This window comes from Rhinoderma darwinii, chromosome 8, assembly GCF_050947455.1.
Source record: "Rhinoderma darwinii isolate aRhiDar2 chromosome 8, aRhiDar2.hap1, whole genome shotgun sequence".
NCBI lineage: Eukaryota > Metazoa > Chordata > Amphibia > Anura > Rhinodermatidae > Rhinoderma > Rhinoderma darwinii.
Window position 1 is genome coordinate 47,732,618 of NC_134694.1, and position 20,628 is coordinate 47,753,245.

Consider the following 20,628-nt stretch of genomic DNA (forward strand, 5'->3'; position numbering starts at 1 on the left):
TTCCGGGAGGCCGGACTGGAGGAAGAAGTAGGGAGTTCTGGGTAAGTATGAACGTCTTTTTTTTTTTTACAGGTTGATCTATATTGTGATCGGTAGTTTCTGTCCAGGGTGCTGAAAGAGTTACGGCCGATCGTTTAACTCTTTCAGCACCCTGGACAGTGACTATTTACTGACGTCGCCTAGCAACCCGTAGTCACCCGTAATTACGGGAGCCCCATAGACTTCTATGGGCCTGCCCGTGCCATAATTACGCCCTAAAATAGGACATGTTCTATATTTTTAAATGGCACGGGCACCTTCCCGTAAGCATACGGGGAGGTACCCGTGGCCAATAGAAGTCTATGGGCCCGTAATCACAGGCCGTAATTACGGCCCGTGATTACGGGCGTTTTTACGTTCGTGTGCATGGGGCCTTACCTGTAGGTAATGCAGCAGTCCTAATATTTGTTAACAGGGCTACCGTGGCTGGGTGCAGGGGCAGAAATACTATTGGTGCCAGCAGGTAAGGGGGCCAGAAAGCAGTTTTCCTCTGTCTATTGGATTGCTTGTAAATTCCTAAACTAATTGACTTTATGGTCAACAATTAGAGAGACAAAAGGGGGTGATTTATGAAGATATATTGGAGAGCCATCTACTGTTCTTGCACAGAGGCCCTCAGCAGTCTGTGTCTGCCCCTGCATTCTAGGTCTACCTTAAAAAAAAAAGTGAAAGGGTAACCAAACTTTTTTATAAAACTTTTGACATGTCATAGTGACATGTCAGAGGTTTTGATCGATGGGGCTCTGAGCACTGAGACCTCCACCGATTACTAAAATGAAGCTGCAGAAGCGCTTGGTTGAAAGCTGTGCCGCTTCGTCCCTGATCGACTTTTTCCGGAAAGCCAAGTGAACGGTGTACAGACTCATGGACTTCCTATTGAGCTCATACACTGCTCCGAGGAAAGCCGATCAGAAACTAAGCAGCACAGTGCTCACCCGAGTGTTTCTGCCGCTTAGTTTTAGCGATCGGTGGGGGTCTTAGTGCTCAGAACCCCACCGATCAATCTTCTGCCATGTCACTATGAAATGTCAAAAAATTTTAAAGTTTAGTTACACTTTAAAGCGGTTGCCTGGTTTAGAAAACATATTTTCCAAAATACTATTAGTGCATTCTGAGTTAATTGAAGGAGATCACTTGTTTGACACTTACATCAAATAGCCGTAGCAGGCAATAGCTACAAAGAGTGTCTCTAGAGGACACAGCATGTCCATCCAGTGACTTCAAAAGGTACCATCTAATGCTACATTACTCCTTTGGTGATGATAGAGCAAAATTGAACACTTGCTGCTGAGTACCCCTGCAGATTACAGTTGGTCGCTGGGGTTTCCAGTAGCAGATAGCCTGTGATCATCCCTCTAATGAAAACTGAATATAAAAAGTGGACAGTTCCTTTTAAGAATGTATTAACCTCATGAAGAACATGAAATTGAGTTAAAAGCTTATGAAATAATTTCAGCATTCAGAGTAATAATGTGTTCATATAATAGTAGTGTTTGAGACAAAATGGAAAGCAAAAAACTGAAAAAAATTTTACTCTTGAATTTGTTCAATAGCAGGGCCACTGGAGGAAGTACATGTGACTTCAAAGAGAGTTACCTCAAATTCCTGCACGGTTTCCACTGCGTTATGTTCTCTGCCGCCATCTGTGGAGCTCTGTGCCGTTCCTCCTCCACATGCGAAACTGCATTATTCCCGTAGTGTATCAGAGACTCAGCCGTTGATCCGAAACTCAGGTTGCAGTGACTGCTTCCGTGGGTGTGTACCTTCTTCTGAGCCCAACCAGAGTGTAGTAGGGTCACTTTCAACACAAACTCATTCCTGTGCATCAGAGAAGCAGCATTGGTCTCATGCACCTGTTGAATGCACAGAGCTGGATTTAGAGAACTTCTCCTCAGAAGATGGATGTTCTCATTCTGGTAGCCTGGCTCACTCAAGAATGATCAAGGGTCCCCATGAAGAACCAAGGCCACATATCTGTTCCTGCAGCCCGCAAGTTGGATCCAGCACAAGTACTCAGGAGGAGGTAAGGGAGTGTGCCTGTACAACTGTACACTGTCAGTTAAAGGTAATATCAATCTACTTGTCATAAATTTCTGTGAAGAGTAGGGCACCTGTGATCACATCTATATTACAAACTAGGCTTGTCACGATACCAGAATTAGGACTTCGATACCGATACTACGTATCAAGTATTGCGATACTTGATACCAAAACGATACTTTTGCCATCAATAATAACAAAAAAAAAGTTCTTCCATTTTCTGATGTGAGACACGAGGTGTGATGAATGTTGAACCTCCATGTGCCTCACATTAATAGGAATTAACCCCATCATGTTCCTCAGTCATAAGGGACAACATTGGGTTAATGTGTGAGGTACATGATAGGGTTAATTACTATTAATGTGAGGCACATGGAGGTTAAATTCATAATACCACGTGCCTCACATTAATAAGTAAAAGAAAGCAGTTTTTATTTTATAACTGCATAAACATCATAAATTACGCCATAAATTTATTACGGTCATAACTATACCGAATATGTGTATATTTTATGTATTGAGACTTCTTTTAATGTTTATTGTAAAAAAAAATTGTGTTTTTTTTATTTAAGGGTATGTTCACATGGCAGCGTCTGTTACGGCTGAAATTACGGAGCTGTTTTCAGGAGAAAATAGCCCCGTAATTTCAGCCGTAATGGCATGTGCAGGCGTCTTTCGCTGTGTCCATTACGGACTTAATTGGAGCTGTTTTTCCATGGAAAACGGCTCCATTTACATCTGAAGAAGTGACATGCACTTCTTTGACGTGGGCCTCTTTTTTACGCGCCGCCTTTTGACAGCGGCACGTAAAAAAAATGACCGTCGGCACAGAACATCGTAAGACCCATTCAAATGAATGGGCAGATGTTTGCTGACGCTTTTGAGCCGCATTTTCGGACGTAATTTGGGGCTATAACGCCCGAATTACGTCCGTAAATAGTGTGTATGAACCCAGCCTAACAGTACTTTATTATATCTATATGCCAGTACATTAGCCTGTGTACTGATAGTAGACAGGCAGTTGTTAGGACATACCTCAGTATGCCCTAACAGGAAATATAGTCAGACAACCCTGGGGTCATTCAATGGACCTTGCGCTGTCTGTCTATATATAGTATGTCCCTCGATCGCGTCACAGGGATTCTCATTTACCCCTTGAATGGTGCGGTCAGCTATGATCGAAGCATTCAGGGGAATAGCAGCGGAGATGAGAGGTTTCTCTGATCTCCGCCGTTAGAGCGGGACTGCAGCTGTGTAATACAGCCATTGCCCCGCTCCTGACAACAAGTGCATGCGGTCACCATGATGTGATGCGGCCGGCGCTGCACTAATGAGCGGCGGCGCAGGCACTGAAGAAAGAACATGGAGGTGTTTTGCAGTGCGCCCGCCATGGTTGGTCTTCAGTGCCGCCGCTCATTAATGCAGTGCTGGTCGCATCACATCATGCTGACCGTGCGCACACTTGTCAGGACTCAGGAGCGCGGCAATGGCTGTATTACACAACCGCAGCCCCGCACTCATACATTCATGTGTTACAATGCTAAGCTGTCCGGTTGCACAGTTTAGTATCGAAATACATTAAATAACGGTATTGAACCCTTTGAGGGTGTACGGTGTCGAAACTGGAATAGAGGTGCACGATGCATCAAATCTTCGATACTAACTACTGTAAAATTACTTTAATCCCACAACAAATGGAACGGATATGTGCCAGATTATAGATGTTCTGGATTTTATCCTGTAAATGTAGAGAACCCCCAGGATGATAGTGAAAAATAGAAATAGTTTTTTAATCAGAGGAACTTTCTAGTTGATCATCCTAGCTCAGGTTTTTGTTTCAGGTATTTTGAAATTCGGCATGAAATAAATTCTGTGGTAGAAACAAGTGCCAGATTAGCAGATGCTGGATTAAAGAAATTTTACTGTACTATGAATTAATTAATTAATTATTTTTTCCAAGTTAACATCGTCCAAATAGAAAAAAAATACAATAGCCAGACTTGGGAGGGTATCCACATCAATGAAACTAAATTCACACCACGTTCACGGTCTACATTCAGCGATCCTGCTGTATGTATGGCCGGAAATTTGCAACTGTCTGCTTTTACTGTGTGGCGTACATTTTTGTTATGTTTTTTTTGTGCGCACTGCGCTCTTCAATACAGTTAGGGCTGCAGGGGACCCTGCACATCAGTGCATACTTCTGGAGATTTTACAGGTGTATGTGTATATGCCAGTGGTGCACCACAGACATGGTGTTAATTTTGCCTTATGAAATACTTTTAATGGAATGTGCACACAGTGTTTTGTTAGAGGTATTTTTTGACACGTGTTTTTTTTTCCTAGTCTTTTTTTTAATTTTTTTTAATTTAGCAAACTCAAAAAACTAGCCAAAATCCATTGCAAACTAACATAAACCGCTCCAGCCCGGGAAAAGAAAACATGCCTCTTCCTCAAAATCCGCACCAAAAACAGTGTGAACTGGGCCTGAGGGTTCACACGGCCTATTTACGGACGTAATTCGGGCGTTTTTGCCTCGATTTACGTCCGAAAATGCGGCTCGATAGCGTCGGCAAACATCTGCCCATTCATTAGAATGGGTCTTACGATATTCTGTGCAGACGGTCATTTTTTTTACACCCCGCTGTCAAAAGGCAGGGCGTAAAAAAGACGCCCGCGTCAAAGAAGTGCCTGTCACTTCTTCAGACGTAAATGTAGCCGTTTTCCATGGACTCCACGGAAAACCAGCTCCATTTAACGTCCGTAATGGACGCAGCAAAAAGCGCTTCAACATGCCATTACGGCTGAAATTTCGGGGCTGTTTTCTCCTGAAAACAGCCCTGTAATTTCAGCCGTAACGGACGCTGCCGTGTGAACATACCCTTATTCTGTTGGGTTCTTTCTCTAATATCCGATATTAGATATTTCCATAATTCGTGTATGTGAGTGACACACAGAAAAACCCATTGTGTTTGCAGTATTAAGTATAAAGAAATTGTTGGTTTAATTGCCATTTTAGGTCCCTTTAACCAAACAACAAAAAGTGTTTTTTCAGAATGAAATATGCAAAATAGCTCTTCTCCAGAAGGATCTTTGAAAGGAGAATCAGTACCTTCCAAGTGCTGCGTCAAAAGAATCTCATTCAGCCAACTAGAACCTTACTCTGTGCTGATGAGGAGCAACAGTTCTGAGACAGTGCTGTCTACAAGAATCGTGTTTCAAGCATCTATAAAGGGATGGGCATTGACTTACAGGGTAGTCACCATGTAGGTGACACTAGAGAGACTGTTTTCTACCTTTTGGAAGAGAGGTATCTTACAAACATTTTTTCCAGTGAGCATTGGCCTTAAGACTCCCTACTAGCCTGGATCTTTGCCATGTGAATCTATAATTTCCAGTTAGTGTTATGTAATATCTACCATTGTCCAGCAGATGGCAGTCTAGCCCTGCACACAAAGCTCTATAATGACTGAAGTGAGTAGCAGACTCTAAGGCACGGTCTTTCTCCTTGACTTCTCACCACATTAAATTCAGCTTGTAATAATTGGACATAAACGGCATGCAGAATTTAATAACCTTTTTTTTAGTAGTTGTCAATAAATGTGCGTAATTGTCCTTTTATTGTCATTTTTTCATGTGAAGTTAATTGCACTGTGACAAGGTTTTATTTCTGGGTACATGAATAAAATGAAACTTGAAATTTAAAATACATTTCTATTTATAATCTGTCTGTTATTGACCAAATTGAACTTCACCACGCCTAGCGTATGTCTAGCTGTTTTAAACATCAGATTAATTGTATGATGCAGCAGAGGTGAGATAGTGGTTTGCCATATCTCTTCATCATATCACTGTTTTATCAGTGATTGTCCATAGCATTGGAGGTAAACCTATGACGTTGTCTTGACTCCGTAAATAATCTTGGTGCGCAAAATAAACCAGATGCCAAATCCAGCTCTGATACATCTATAGATACCACTAAATTGATATTATGTTCTAACATGTATAGTGAATCACTTTGTCTTCTACCAGTTCAGTTATTTGTTTTCTTTCTCAGATTTCAAATGTCTGCACTATGCCAGTAAATAAGAATAGTTTTACTAGACTTTGTGGTCCACACTATTAATGAAATAGTGTGATATGGCATAAACAGGGCTGTATTTAGGTCTGAGATTTGCCACATGCTACATACTTAGAGGCTCTGTCACCAGATTTTGCAACCCCTATCTGCTATTGCAGCAGATAGGCGCTGCAATGTAGATTACAGTAACGTTTTTATTTTTAAAAAACGAGCATTTTTGGCCAAGTTATGACCATTTTTGTATTTATGCAAATGAGGCTTGCAAAAGTCCAAGTGGGCGTGTTTAAAGTAAAAGTCCAAGTGGGCGTGTATTATGTGCGTACATCGGGGCGTTTTTACTACTTTTACTAGCTGGGCGTTCTGACGAGAAGTATCATCCACTTCTCTTCAGAACTCCCAGCTTCTGGCAGTGCAGACACAGCCATGTTCTCGAGAGATCACGCTGTGATGTCACTCACTTCCAGCCCCAGGTCCTGCATCGTGTCGGCCACATCGGCACCAGAGGCTACAGTTGATTCTGCAGCAGCATCAGCGTTTGCAGGTAAGTAGCTACATCGACTTACCTGCAAACGCCGATGCTGCTGCAGAATCAACTGTAGCCTCTGGTGCCGATGTGTCCTCGCTCGTCCGACACGATGCAGGACCTGTGAGTGACGTCACAGCGTGATCTCTCGAGAACACGCTGTGTGTCTGCACTGCCAGAAGCTGGGCGTTCTGAAGAGAAGTGGATGATACTTCTCGTCAGAACGCCCAGCTAGTAAAAGTAGTAAAAACGCCCCGATGTAACACAGATAATGACCAACCTCCTGATAGGCTTCCTGTCAGAGTGACAGGAAGTCACTGTCGTTCGCGATGCACGCTGTCGGTGACCGTGTCGGTGACAGTGTGCATCGGGAACTGGGAGGTCAGCTGTCCACGACAGCTGACATTCCACTGTTGACGATCAGCGGCTCATCGCCGCTGATTTCGGCAATTAACCCCTTAAATTCGGCGATCGATTGGGATCGCCGCATTTAGGGGGTTTGTAGCACATCAGCAGCCCCCATGCAATTGTGGGGGTTGCCGATGCTGGTGATGGTATTCGGAGGCCAGACAACGGCCTCTGGGTCTGCCATGTATGGAAGCCTATGAGGACCAGCCTCTGGCTGGTCCTCGTCGACTTACTATCAGAGTGACTGTGATGTCACACTGACAGTTGGAATACATTACACTACTAGGTATTCTAGGTATTCTAGCAGCGATCAGATCTGCAGGTAAAAAAAATAAAAATGTTTTACAAAAGTGTAAAAATAAGTTTTTTTCCTATAATAAGTCTTTTATAGGAAAAAAAATGAAACCGTTAAACAGTACACATATTTGGTATCACCATGTTCACAACGACCAAAACGATAAAACTATAATGTTATTTTTCCCGAACGGTGAACACCGAAAAAAAAGAAATTAAAAATAATGCCAGAATCACAAATTTTTAGTCACCACCCTTCCCAAAATATAGAATAAAAAGTGATCGAAAAATGTCGCATGTACCCCAGAATAGTACCAATAAAAACTACAACCCGTCCTTCAAAAAAACAAGTCCTTATACAGATTTTTTGACTGAAAAATAAAAAAGTTATGGCTCTCAGAATATGGTGAGACAGAAAATAAATTATTTTACAAACAAGTGATTTTATTGTGCAAAAGACAAAACAACGATATATATATATGGTATCGCCGTAATCATACCGACCCGCAGAATAAAGTAGAACTGTTATTTATAGCGCATAATGAACGCCATAAGAAATAAAGAATTTAAAATGCCAAAATCACTGTTTTTTGGTCACCTTAGCTCTAAATAAAATGTAATAAAAAGTGATCAAAAAGATGTATGTGCCAAAAAATGGTACCAATAAAAACTACAGCTCGTCCTGCCAAAAATAAGCCCTAACACCGCTCAATCGACCAAAAAATAAAAAAGTTACGGTTCCCAGAATGTTTTGATATAATAGTTTTTTTCTTTGTAAAAAATATATTAAAAAAACTATATACATTTGGTATCCCCGTAATCTTATTGACCCACAGAATAAAGTTAAGTTGTCTTTTTTTACCGCACGGTGAAAGCAGTAAAAACAAAACTCAAAAAACAATGGAGGAATCGCAGTGTTTTTCCAATTTCACCCCACAAAGAATTTTATTTTCTGTTTCCCAGTACATTATATGGTACTTTAAATTGTGTCAATAGAAAATACAACTCTTCCTCAAAAAAATAAGCACTCACACTACTCTATTGATGGAAAAATAAAAAAGTTATGGCGTTTGGAAGGCGTGGAGTGAAACACTAAAATGGAATAACAAAAAAGGATCAGTCCTGCAAAGGTTAATTAATTTCTAATAAAAAAAACTATTCTTACCACATGTGGGGTATTGTCATATTTGGGAAAAAATTTGCGTTAAAAATGTTGGGGTGTCGGTTGCCATTCTGGGCTGATTGTTCCTGCTCTCGTCAGATCGCAGAAGTTCACGGCTTGGAGATTGCTGGTGTGGGGAACTGTCTGGGAGTCCGTGGTGCACTTGACTTTAGATTTTGCTGTTTGGAATTTGTTCCGGGATCGATTGGAGGGGGATGGCGGACTGGGATGAGGGCTGTCTGTGGTCATTCTGGGCTGGGTGTGCCTGCTCTCATGGGATCGTGGAGGTTGCATGGCTTGGGGCCTCGCTGGTGCCAGTGTGGGGGAGTGTCTGGGAGTCTGTGGTGCTGTTGACAAAAATAAAATAAAAATGTTGGGGTGCTTTTTCTCCTTTTCCCTTGTGAAAATAAAAAAATGCAACATTTTAGTGGACAAAAATGTTGATATTAATTTTAATAACTGCAAAAAACCTGTGGGGTCAAAATGCTAACTTATACCCCTAGAAAAATTCCTTGAGGGGTGCAGTTTCCCAAATCGGGTCACTTTTAGGGAGATTCCACTGTTATGGTCCCTCCAGTGCATTGCAAACGCGACATGGCACTGAAAAGCAATCCAGCAAAATCTGCGCTCCAAAATCCAAATGGCGCTCCTTTTGCTTCTGAGCCCTGCTGTGGGTCCAAACAGCTGTTTATTACCACATATGGGGTATTTCCGTAATCGGGAGAAGATACTTTACAAATGTTGGGGTGTATTTTTTTCTTAATTCAATGTAAATATTACAGATTTCTATGTTTTTTCAGAAAAAAGTAAATTTTCATTTTCACGGACTTACTGCAATAAATATATCAAAATACCTGTGGGGTCAAAATGCTAACTATACCCCTAGATAAAATCCTTGAGGGGTGTAGTTTCCAAAATTGGGTCACTTTTGGGTAGTTTCCACTGTTTTGGCACCACAAAACCTCTTCAAACCTGACATGGTGCCTAAAATATAATCTAAAAAAAAGCAGGCCCCAAAATCCTGTAGGTGCTCTTTTGCAAAACACTAGGGCCACATGTGGGACATTTCTAAAAACTGTAGAATCTGGGCAATAAATATTGATTGTGTTTCTCTGGTAAAACCTTCTGTGTTACAGAAAAAAAATTATTACAAATGCATTTTGGCAAAAAAAAAAATTATGAAATTTGTCAATTTCCCCTCTACATTGCTTTATTGCTTGTGAAACGCCTAAAGGGTTAATAAACTTTCTGAATGCTGTTTTGAATACTTTGAGGGGTTCAGATTTTAAAATGGGGTGATTTTATTGGGGGATTCTAAAATATAAGGCCCTCAAAACCACTTCAGAAATAAACTGGTACCTGTAAAAATAGCCTTTTGAGATTTTCTTGAAAATGTGAGAAATTGCTGCTAAAGTTCTAAGCCTTGTAACGTCCTAGAAAAATAAAAGGATGTTCAAAAAACGATGCAAACATAAAGAAGACATATGGGAAAATGTTATCTAGTGACTATTTTGTGTGGTATTTCTATCTGTTTTACAAGCAGAATTTTGGTGTTTTTCGCTAATAAATATTTAATTTATCGACCAAATTTTTCCACTAACATAAAGTACATTATGTCACAAATCTCAGATTTGCTTGGATAGGTAAAAGCATTCCCAAGTTATTACCACATAAAGTGACGCATGTCAGATTTGAAAAAAAAATCGGCTGTGCCACAAGGCCAAAACAGGCTGCGTCCTAAAGGGGTTAAACTGACACGTGCAACAAGCAGGCGACATGCTATGGAGCAGGCAAAGCTGAGCAGATTGATGTATAGTTTTATGGGAAAAGATTTAGTGTTTTATTCATTTAGTCTGACATCAGATTTAACCTCTTCACGCCGCAGCCATTTTTCTGATTTTCTCCCCCCCCCCCACATTTTTTTCTCTCCCCACCTTCCAAAAGCCATAACTTTTTTATTTTTACTTCGATATAGTCCTATGAGGGCTTGATTTTTGTGCGGCGAGTTGTAGTTTTGCATGGCACAATTTATTGTACCATATAATGTACTAGGAAATGGGAAAAGAATACATGTGGGGCGGAAAATGAATAAAAACAGCGCTTCCTCCATTGTTTTTTACGTTTTGTTTTTACGTCTTTCACATGCAATTAAAACGAAATATTAACTTTATTCAGCGGCTCAGTACAATTACTACGATACCAAATTTATATAGTTTTTTTTTATTTATTTTACTACTTTTACAAGGAAAAACCAATTGAAATTTTTTTTTATTTATTTTGTGTCAAATTCTGAGAGACATACTTTTTTTGTTTTTCCATCTATTGCGCGGTATGAGGGATTATTTTTTGCGGGACGAGCTGTAGTTTTTAATAGTACCACTTTGTGGTACATGCAAGTTTCTGGTCACTTTTTATTAGTTTTTTTGGGAGACTAGGTAACCAAAAAACAGCGATTCTGGCGTTTCACTTGTTTTTTTTTTTACGGCGTTAACCGTGCTTGTTAAATAATGTTATATTGTAATTGTTCAGGCTTTATGGACGCGACGATACCAATTATTTTACATTTATTTGATACGGTTGAAAAAAGACACATGTCTGTCAAGTTCAACCAAGAGATGGGAAAAGGGAAGGGAAAATTTTCTACACATTTACATATGAGCTAATATTTTTTTGTTCTAGGAAATTATCTAAGCCTTTTTTAAAGCCATCTACTGTCCCTGCTGTGACCAGCTCCTGCAGAAGACTATTCCATAGATTCACAGTTCTCACAGTAAAGAAGGCTTTTCGCCTCTGCAGATTGAACCTTTTTTTCTCCAGATGGAGGGAGTGCCCCATTGTTTTTTGAGGGGGTTTTACATGGAACAGGATTTCACCATATGTTTTGTATGTGCCATTAATATATTTATATATACGTTAGTCGTCTTTTTTCAAGGCTAAATCTGTTTAATTCTTTTAACCCTTTCCCTCTTTAGCCACTTTTGACCTTCCTGACAGAGCCTAATTTTTCAAATCTGGCATGTTTCACTTTATGTGGTAATAACGTCGGAATGCTTTTATCTATCCAAGCGATTCTGAGATTGTTTTCTCGTGACACATTGAACTTTATGTTACTGGCAAAATTTGCTCGATATGTTCAGTATTTAATTGTGAAAAACACCAAAATTTAGCGAAAAATAGCAAAAATGTGCATTTTTCTCAACTTAAATGTATCTGCTTGTAAAACAGGCAGTTATAAGACACACAATTGTTGCTAATTAACATCCCCCATATGTCTACATTAGACTGGCATCGTTTTTGAACATCCTTTTATTTTTCTAGGATGTTACAAGGCTTTGAACTTTAGCAGCAATTTTTCACATTTTCAAGAAAATTTAAAAAGGCTATTTTTACAGGGGTCAATTCAGTTGTGAAGTGGCTTTGAGGGCCGTATATATTAGAAACCCCCAATAAGTCACCCCATTTTAAAAACTTCACCCCCCAAAGTATTCAAAACAGCATTTAGAAAATTTCTTAACCCTTTTGACTTTTAAAGCAAAGTAGAGGTGAAAGTTACAAATTTCATATTTTTTTGCAGAAATTTATTTTTAATCCAATTTTCTTTATAACACAAAAAGTTTTACCAGAGAAATGCAACTCCATATTTATTTCCCAGGTTCTGCAGTTTTAGGAAATATCCCACATGTGGCCCTAGCGTGCTACTGGACTGAAGCACCGGCCTCAGAAGCAAAGGAGCACCTAGTGGATTGTGGGGCCTTATTTTTATTACAATATATTTTAGGCACCATGTCAGGTTTGAAGGGCTCTTGCGGTGCCAAACAGTGGAAATCCCCCAAAAGTGACCCCATTTGGGAAACTACACACCTCAAGGAAATGATCTAGAGGTGTGAGCATTTTGACGGCACATGTTTTGTACAGAAATTATTGGAAGTAGGCCGTTAAAATTAATATCTACATTTTTTCAAAGAAAATGTACGTTTAGCATTTTTTTTTTCTCATTTCCACAAGGACTGAAGGAGAAAAAGCAGTTCCAAATTTGTAAAGCAATTTCTCCCGAGTAAAACAATACCCCACATGTGGTCATAAACGGCTGTTTGGACACACGGCGGGCTTAGAAGGGAAAGAGCGCTATTTGGCTTTTGGAGATCACCTTTAGCAGGAATGGTTTGCGGAGGCCATGTCACATTTGCAAAGCCCCTGAGGGGACAAAACAATGAAAATGCCCAAAAAGTGATTCCATTTAGGAAACGACACCCCTTGAGGAATTTATCTAGGGGTGTAGTAAGCATTTAGACCCCATAGATGTTTCATAGAATTTATTAGAATTGTGCAGTGAAAATTAAAACAATCCTTTTTCTTCAATAAGACGTAGCTTTAGCGCAAAATTTTTCATTTTCTCAACAAATAAAGGAAAAAAAAAGAGCCCAACATTTGTAAAGCAATTTCTCCCGAGCATGGCAACACCCCATATGTGGTCATAAACTGCTGTTTGGGCACAAGGCAGGGCTGAGAAGGGAAGGAGCGCCATTTGGAGTGCAGATTTTGCTGGATTGGTTTCTGGGCGCCTATGGGACCAAAACAGTGGAAACCCCCCAGAAGTGACCCCATTTTGGAAACTACACCCCTCAATGCATTTACCTAGTGGTGTAGTGAGCATGTTAACTCTGCAGGTGTTTTTTAGAAATTAGTGTGCACTCGATGTTGCAGAGTGAAAATGGAATTTTTTTCCATAGACATGTCAATATGTGGTGCCCAGCTCTTGCCACCATAACAATACAGCCCTCTAATTATTATGCGGTGTTTTCCAGTTTTAGAAACACCCTACATGTGACCCTAATCTTTTACCTGGACATTCGAGCAGGCTCAGGAGTGAAAGATTACCATGCGAAATTGAGGCCTAATTTGGCGATTTACAAAGTATTGGTTCACAATTGCAGAGGCTCTGATGTGAAATAATAAAAAGAAACCCCTGAGAAGTGACCCCATTTGGAAACTACACCACTCAAGGCATTTGTTAAGGGGTGTACTGAGCATTTCACCCCACAGGTCTTTTCCATATATGAATGTGCTGCAGATGGTGCAAATTAAAAATGTGTATTTTTCCCTAGATATGCCATTTCAGTGGCAAATATGTCATGCCCAGCTTATGACACTGGAGACACACATCCCAAAAATTGTTAAAAGAGTTCTCCCGGGTATGACTATGTCATATATGTGGAAGGAAAATGGTGTTTGGGCACGCTGTAGGGTTCAGATGGTAGGGAACGCCATTTGGCTTTTGGAGAGCGGATTTTGCTTGGTAGTAGTTTTGTTTGAGTATTGCTGGTGTTTCCGTTTATAATGTGGGGGTACATGTAAGCTGGGTAGAGTACATCAGGGGCATAGTCAGGTGGTATAATAATGGGGTAAAAAAAAACAATAAAATGATCCATAGATGTGTGTTACGCTGTGAAGCAATCCTTTCTGCACAGGCCGGTTTTGCACTGATATATGGCATCCTTTCTTATCCCCCTTTTGGTCCATACTCCGCACCTTTGCAGTTTGGGGAATTTTGCTGGGAAAGTGTTGTCCTGGTATAATGCGGGCAACGTCGCTTCCAGCGGATATGTTTGGGCCCTCCCTTTCCTGGTTCCCTAATTTTAGGTCCTTGATGAATCGCCTCTTCAACAGAAGAAATGTTCCCCTCGGGCACAACTGCATATTTTTTATTTCCTTACTTATTGGAGCCATAACTAATTTTATTTTTTCATAGGCGTAGTGGTGTGAGGGCTTTTTTTTGTGGGACGAGCTGTAGTTATTATTGGTACCATTTTGGGGTACATGCAACTTTTTGATCACTTTTATGCTATTTTTTGGGAGGCCAGGTAAACAAAAAACCGCAATTCGGGCATAGTTTTATTTCGTTTTTTTTTATACAGCGTTCACCATGCGTTATAAATTACCTGGTAACTTTATTCTGCGGGTTAGTAAGATTCCGGCGATACCTATTTTATAGCACTTTTTTATGTTTTTTACAACTTTTTGCACAATAAATCTACTTTTGTAAAAATAATGTATTTTTTCTGTCACCAACTTGTGAGAACCATAACTTTTTATTTTTTTTGTTGACGCAGCTGTATGAGGGTTTGTTTTTTGCGAGACGAGCTATAGTTTTTATAGGTACCATTTTTGGAATACGTGCGACATTTTGATCACTTTTTATTCCTATATTTATAGGGCAAAGTGACCAAAAAACAGAAACTCTGGTATCGTTTTTAAGTTGTTTTTTTTTATGTTGTTCACTGCGTGCAATAAATAATATTATATTTTGATACCTCAGTTCGTTACGGTCGCGGCGATACCAAATACGTATGGTTTATTATTTTTTCTCAATAATAAAGGACTTGATAATAGTAAAAGGGGGATTGTGTTTTATTTTATTACTTGAAACTTTTATTGTTTTCAAACTTTTATTTTTTTCCCTTTTTTTTTTACACTTTTTCATACTTTTTTTTACACTTTTTCTCAAGTCCTACTAGGGGACTTGAAGGTCCAGCTGTTAGATTTCTTTTTTTTCTAATACATTGCACTACCTACGTAGTGCAATATATTAGATCTGTCAGTTATTCACTGACAGCAAGCCGATTAGGCTTCGTCTCCCGGCGGGGCCAAATCGGCTTCCATAATGGCAGAGCAGGAGACCATTGTGTCTCCTGTTGCCATAGCAGCAGTCGCTAGTCCTAATTGCCTGTCAGGGCTGGCGATCTGCTAGTAACCGCTACGATGCAGCAATTACTTTTGATTGCTGCATCGAAGGGGTTAATGGCAGGGATCGGAGCTAGCTCCGGTTCCTGCCGTAACAGGTGTATGTCAGCTGTAACATACAGCTGACTTCCACCGCTGATGATGCCGGATCAGATCCTGAGCCGGCGCCATCTTGCTAGCGGCTACGGAAGCCGATCAGGCTCCGCCGCCGTGCGGATCTTGACCGGTTTCCGTGCTAGGCAGACTGGGAGGCCAGTATTAGGCCTGCGGTTGCCATTGCAGCCACCGGAACCCCGGCAATTCATTGCTGTGGTTCCGATGAGCTGCAAACACCTTAAGTGCAGCACTCGCGTTTGAGCGCTGCACTTAAGGGGTTAATGGCAGGAATCAAAGCTAATTTCGGTCCCCGCCGTTACAGTCGGATGTCAGCTGTAAAACATCCTATCTATGAACTGGAGCCCAGAACTGAACTGCATATTCTAGATGAGGCTTCACTAATGCTTTGTAAAGTGGTAATATTATATCCCTCTCCCACGAGTCAATGCCTCTTTTAAACCCTTCCCGCCGCAGCCCTTTATCAGATTTTCATTTTCGCTTTTTCCTCCCGACGTTCCAAAAGCCATAACGCCTTTATTTTTCCGTTGATATAGTACTATGGGGGCTTGATTTTTGCGGGACGAGTTGTAGTTTTTCGTAGCACCATTTACTTTGCCATATAATGTACTAGGAAACGGGCAAAAAATTATTTGAGGGTTAGAAAAGGAAAAAACAGCGATTCCACCATGGTTTTTTGCACGCCGTTTTTACGGAAATTCACTGTGCAATTAAAACAACATATTAATTTTATTCTATGGGTCAATACGATTATGCCGATATCAAATATATGTAGTTTTTACTATATTTTACTACTTTTACAAGTAAAAACCTAAGTGTAAAAAACAAAATTTATTTTGTGTCGCCAAATTCCGAGAACCATAACCATTTTTTGCGGGATGAGCTGTAGTTTTTAATAATACCATTTTGGTCTACATGCGATGGTTCTATCACTTTTTATTTCATTTTTTGTGGGAGATTAGGTGACCAAAAAATAGAGATTCTGGCGTTTACAATTATTTTTTTTACGGCGTTCACCGTGCGGGTTAAATAATGATATATTGTAAGGCTATGTTCACACGGAGTATTTTGGGGGAGGAATATCTGCCTCAAAATTCAGTTTGGAACTTTGAGGCAGATATTCCTCTCCCTGCACGCCGATTTTCGCGGCAATTATCGCGCCGTTTTTCGCCCGCGGCCATTGAGCGCCGCGGGCATAAAACAGCGAGAAATACGCTTTCTCCTGCCTCCCATTGAAGTCAATGGGAGGTCGGAGGCGGAAGCGCCCGAAGATAGGGCATGTCGCTTCTTTTTCCCGCGAGGCAGTTTTACTGCTCGCGGGAAAAAGACGCCGACGCCTCCCATTGAAATCAATGGGAGGCGTTCTCGGGCCGTTTCTGCCGAGTTTTGCGACGCGGTTTCCGCGTCAAAAAACTCGGCAAAATACCCCGTGTGAACATAGCCTAATAGTTCAGACTTTTACAAACGCGGCGATACCAATTATGTTTATTTATTTAATTTTTTACTATGCTCTAGGGGTGAAATGGGAAAAGAGGTTTTTCTTTTTTAACTTTTAATATTTTTTTTCTTTTTTACACCAAAAAAAACTTTATTTAACTCATTTTTACTTTTTTTTATTAGTCCCCCTAGGGGACTTCAACCAGCGATCGTTAGATCGCTTGCACGATATACTGAAATGCTAATGTATTGCAGTATATTGTGATTCTGACAGCCTCCTATGAAGCCCTGCCGGAGGCAGAGCTTCATAGGAGTACAAAGATGGCGGACCTAGGGGACTTCATCAGGCCCCCAGGCAGCCGTGCCAACCAACGGCTCCCTGCGATCTCGCCGCTGGGGGCCGTTGGGACGTTACAGGGGGTCGCCCCCCCTGTTTTTAGTCATTTAAATGCCGCAATCTCTATTGAAAGCGACATTTAACGGGTTAAACAAGCGGGATCGCGCTCAAACGGGATCCCACTAGTTACCCGGAAGTGTCGGCTGTAACACACAGCCGACACACTCGCTCTATGGAGCGGTCTCAGCCTGTGAGCCCACTTCATGTTCCCCCACCCGGCGTGCACCATATATATAATCCTTTGTAAAGTGGTAATATTATATCCCTGTCCCACGAGTCCATGCCTCTTAATACATGACAATATCTTGCTGGCCTTTGAAGAAGCTGATTCACATTGCATGCTATTATTTTGTTTATGTTCAACAAGTGACTCTCCCAGTATAGCCCCTGGTAGGACATATGATGCATACAGATTGTTGGTACCCAAATGCATAATTTTACATTTATCTACATTAAACTTCATTTGCCAAGTGGATGCCCAAACACTTAGTGTGTCCAAATCAGCTTGCAATTTACAAACATATAGACTGAACAATACTACATAGCTTGGTGTGATCTGCAAAAATATAAATAGTGATATTAATCCCATCCTCTATATCATTAATAAATAAGTTGAATAATAGTGGTCCTAGCACGGAACCCTGGGGTACACCACTTATAACTGGGGACCATTCAGAGTAGGAATCATTGACCACAACTCTCTGGATACGGTCCTTGAGCCAATTCTCAATCCAATTACAAACTATACTTTCTAAACCTATAGTCCTTAATTTACCCATTAGACGTCTATGAGGGACAGTGTCAAATGCCTTTGCAAAGTCCAAAAATACTATATACACTTCTGCTCACCTCTTCATAAAAACAAATCCGCTTGGTTTGACATTTGTCCTTAGTAAAACCGTGCTGAATGTCACTTCTAATACTATTTTTTTTGTCACATAATCCTGTATATAGTCTCTCAATAGCCACTCAAACATTTTCCCCACGATGGATGTTAAGCTTACTGGTCTATAATTACCCGGGGAAGACCTAGAGCCTTTTTTGAAAATAGGCACCACATTTGCCCTGCGCCAGTCCCTTGGCACTATACCAGTCACTGGATAATCTCTAATAATATTATGAAGAGGGGGACAGAAATAACTGAACTAAGCTCTTTAAGAACTCTAGTCCCAGGGCCTTGTGTACATTTATTTTACTTAACTTCGCTTGGACCATATCTACATTCGGCCAATTTCGTTAATTAACCCCTTAATGACCGCCGATAAGCCTTTTCACGGCGGTCATTAATGGGCTTTATTCTGATGCAATTGCCTTTTCATGGCGCTGCATCAGAATAAAGTAAACAGAGCAGGGAGCCGTTAAATCTCCTTGCTCTCAGCTACAAGAAATAGCTGAGGGCTGGGGACATCCCTGCTCGAACGTGTGAGATCGATATTAGTATCAATCTCACCTGTTTAACCCCTCAGATGCGGTGCTCAATAGCGGGCGCCGCATCTGAATTGTTTTGGAGAGAGGGAGGGAGCTCACTCTCATCACACTGACACAGTTTTAAACAGACAGGCAGTAATACAATGCAATACAAAAGTATTGCAGTGTATTATGAAAGAAATCGGAAGATCGCATATTAAAGTCCCTTAGTGGGACTAGTAAAAAAGTTGAATAAAGTTAATAAAAAAAAATCTGAAAAACCCACTTTTTCCCCCTTACAAAATGCTTTACTATTAAAAAAAACACAATAAAAGCAAAAAAGTTACACATATTTGGTATCGCCGCGACCGTAACGACCCCGACTATAAAGCTGTTACATTATTTAACCCGCACGGTGAACGCCGTGAAAAATAAAATAAAAAAACAATGGAAAAATTGGTGTTTTCTGTTAATCCTGACTTAAAAAAAATTTGATAAAAAGTGATCAAAAAGTCACATCTACTCTTAAATGTGTACCAATAAACACTACAAGTCGTCCCGCAAAAAAAAATCCCTCACACTACTGCATCGGCGGAACAATAAAAAAGTTATGGCTCTTCAAATATGGAGACACAAAAACAAATAATTTTGAAAAAAAAAAGTGTTTTTACTGTGTAATTAGTAAAACATACAAAATCTATACAAATTTATCTTTGCAATCGTAACAACCCATTGTTGAATAAAGTTATTGTGTTATTTATACCACACGGTAAAGGACGTAGATTTAGGACGCAAAAAAATAGTGGCAACATTTCAGGTTTTCTTCTATCCCCCCCCCAAAAAAGTTAATAAAAGTTAATGAATACATTATATGTACCCCAAAATGGTGCTATTAAAAAGTACATCTTGTCCTGCAAAAAACAAGACCTTATACAGCTTTGTCGAGGCAAAAATAAAAAAGTTATAGCTCTTCGAATGTGATGATGGGAAAACCTAAAAAATGGCTTGGTCATTAGGGCCCAGAATGCAAGCAGGGAGAAGGGGTTAATTGATGTATTAACAGCACCGGCATTGGCTACATCAGCTGCTCTTTCTTCTGTTGTATATACAGAGCTAAAGAACCCATTTAGTAACTCTACAAAACAGATAAAAACAAGGGGACATATATACAAAAACACCAAAAAAGGCCATACTTACAAATGGACACAGCCAGGTCAGAAACGCTGATGAAGGAGTGAGCTTGTGCTTTAAATAATAATAGCCACTCCCACTAGTCTTAAGGGGAGTGGTGTGTGGTGCATGGGATGTGTAGTAAGAAATAATAAATGAATAGTGTATGTGCAAGTGTAATAATATAAGTGAAATATAGGGGGCAGTAATGAGTAAAGTGCCTCAATACAAATAAATGAATAATGCTCACTCTCTCCTTCATCAGCGTTTCTGACCTGGCTGTGTCCATTTGTAAGTATTGCCTTTTTTGGTGTTTTTGTATATATGTCCCCTTGTATTTATCTGTTTTGTCTGTGCATCAGGAGCTTTTCGTTCCAGTTAGGGAGCTAGGGACTCGCAAGTCTGGGGATCCTTGTCGTGGATTGCGAGCTTGCGTGTTTTTGTCCAAAATGATCACTAATACTCCAGGTATTTTTAATTATTACTTATATTTGCTTCTTTTGGACACAGCCGGGTCTTTGATGCTGGGAGAGCATGGTGTGTTTTTGTTTGGCTTAGCAAGCAGGGTAGCCCGCTCTATGAATTATCAAGGCGTCACAAATAGGCTTCTACCTGGCTATACACGTTGCGCCTCATGACTTACACACTATCCCTCCATGTTTCACACACTTGCACCCCATTATTCATTTATTTGTATTGAGGCACTTTACTCATTACTGCCCCCTATATTTGACTTATATTATTACACTTGCACATACACTATTCAATTATTATTTCTTACTATACATCCCATGCACCACATACCACTCCCCTCA

The 20,628-nt window shown here is 40.3% G+C and overlaps 1 protein-coding gene across 8 annotated transcripts in view; it reads left to right on the plus strand.

The window, feature by feature from the left end:
* EDA2R (ectodysplasin A2 receptor) overlaps nucleotides 1-20,628 on the plus strand; it is a 208,881-nt gene that overhangs the window by 120,969 nt on the left and 67,284 nt on the right. For 5 of the 8 annotated variants that reach the window (XM_075834271.1, XM_075834270.1, XM_075834272.1 and 2 more), the window contains one exon: nucleotides 1,593-2,062. In XM_075834271.1, coding sequence (XP_075690386.1) covers nucleotides 1,593-2,062 — 470 coding nt within the window. Of the gene's footprint in view, nucleotides 1-1,592; nucleotides 2,063-5,098; nucleotides 5,804-20,628 lie in introns of those variants that run through there. The other 3 variants (XM_075834274.1, XM_075834276.1, XM_075834275.1) reach the window with 3 other exon arrangements.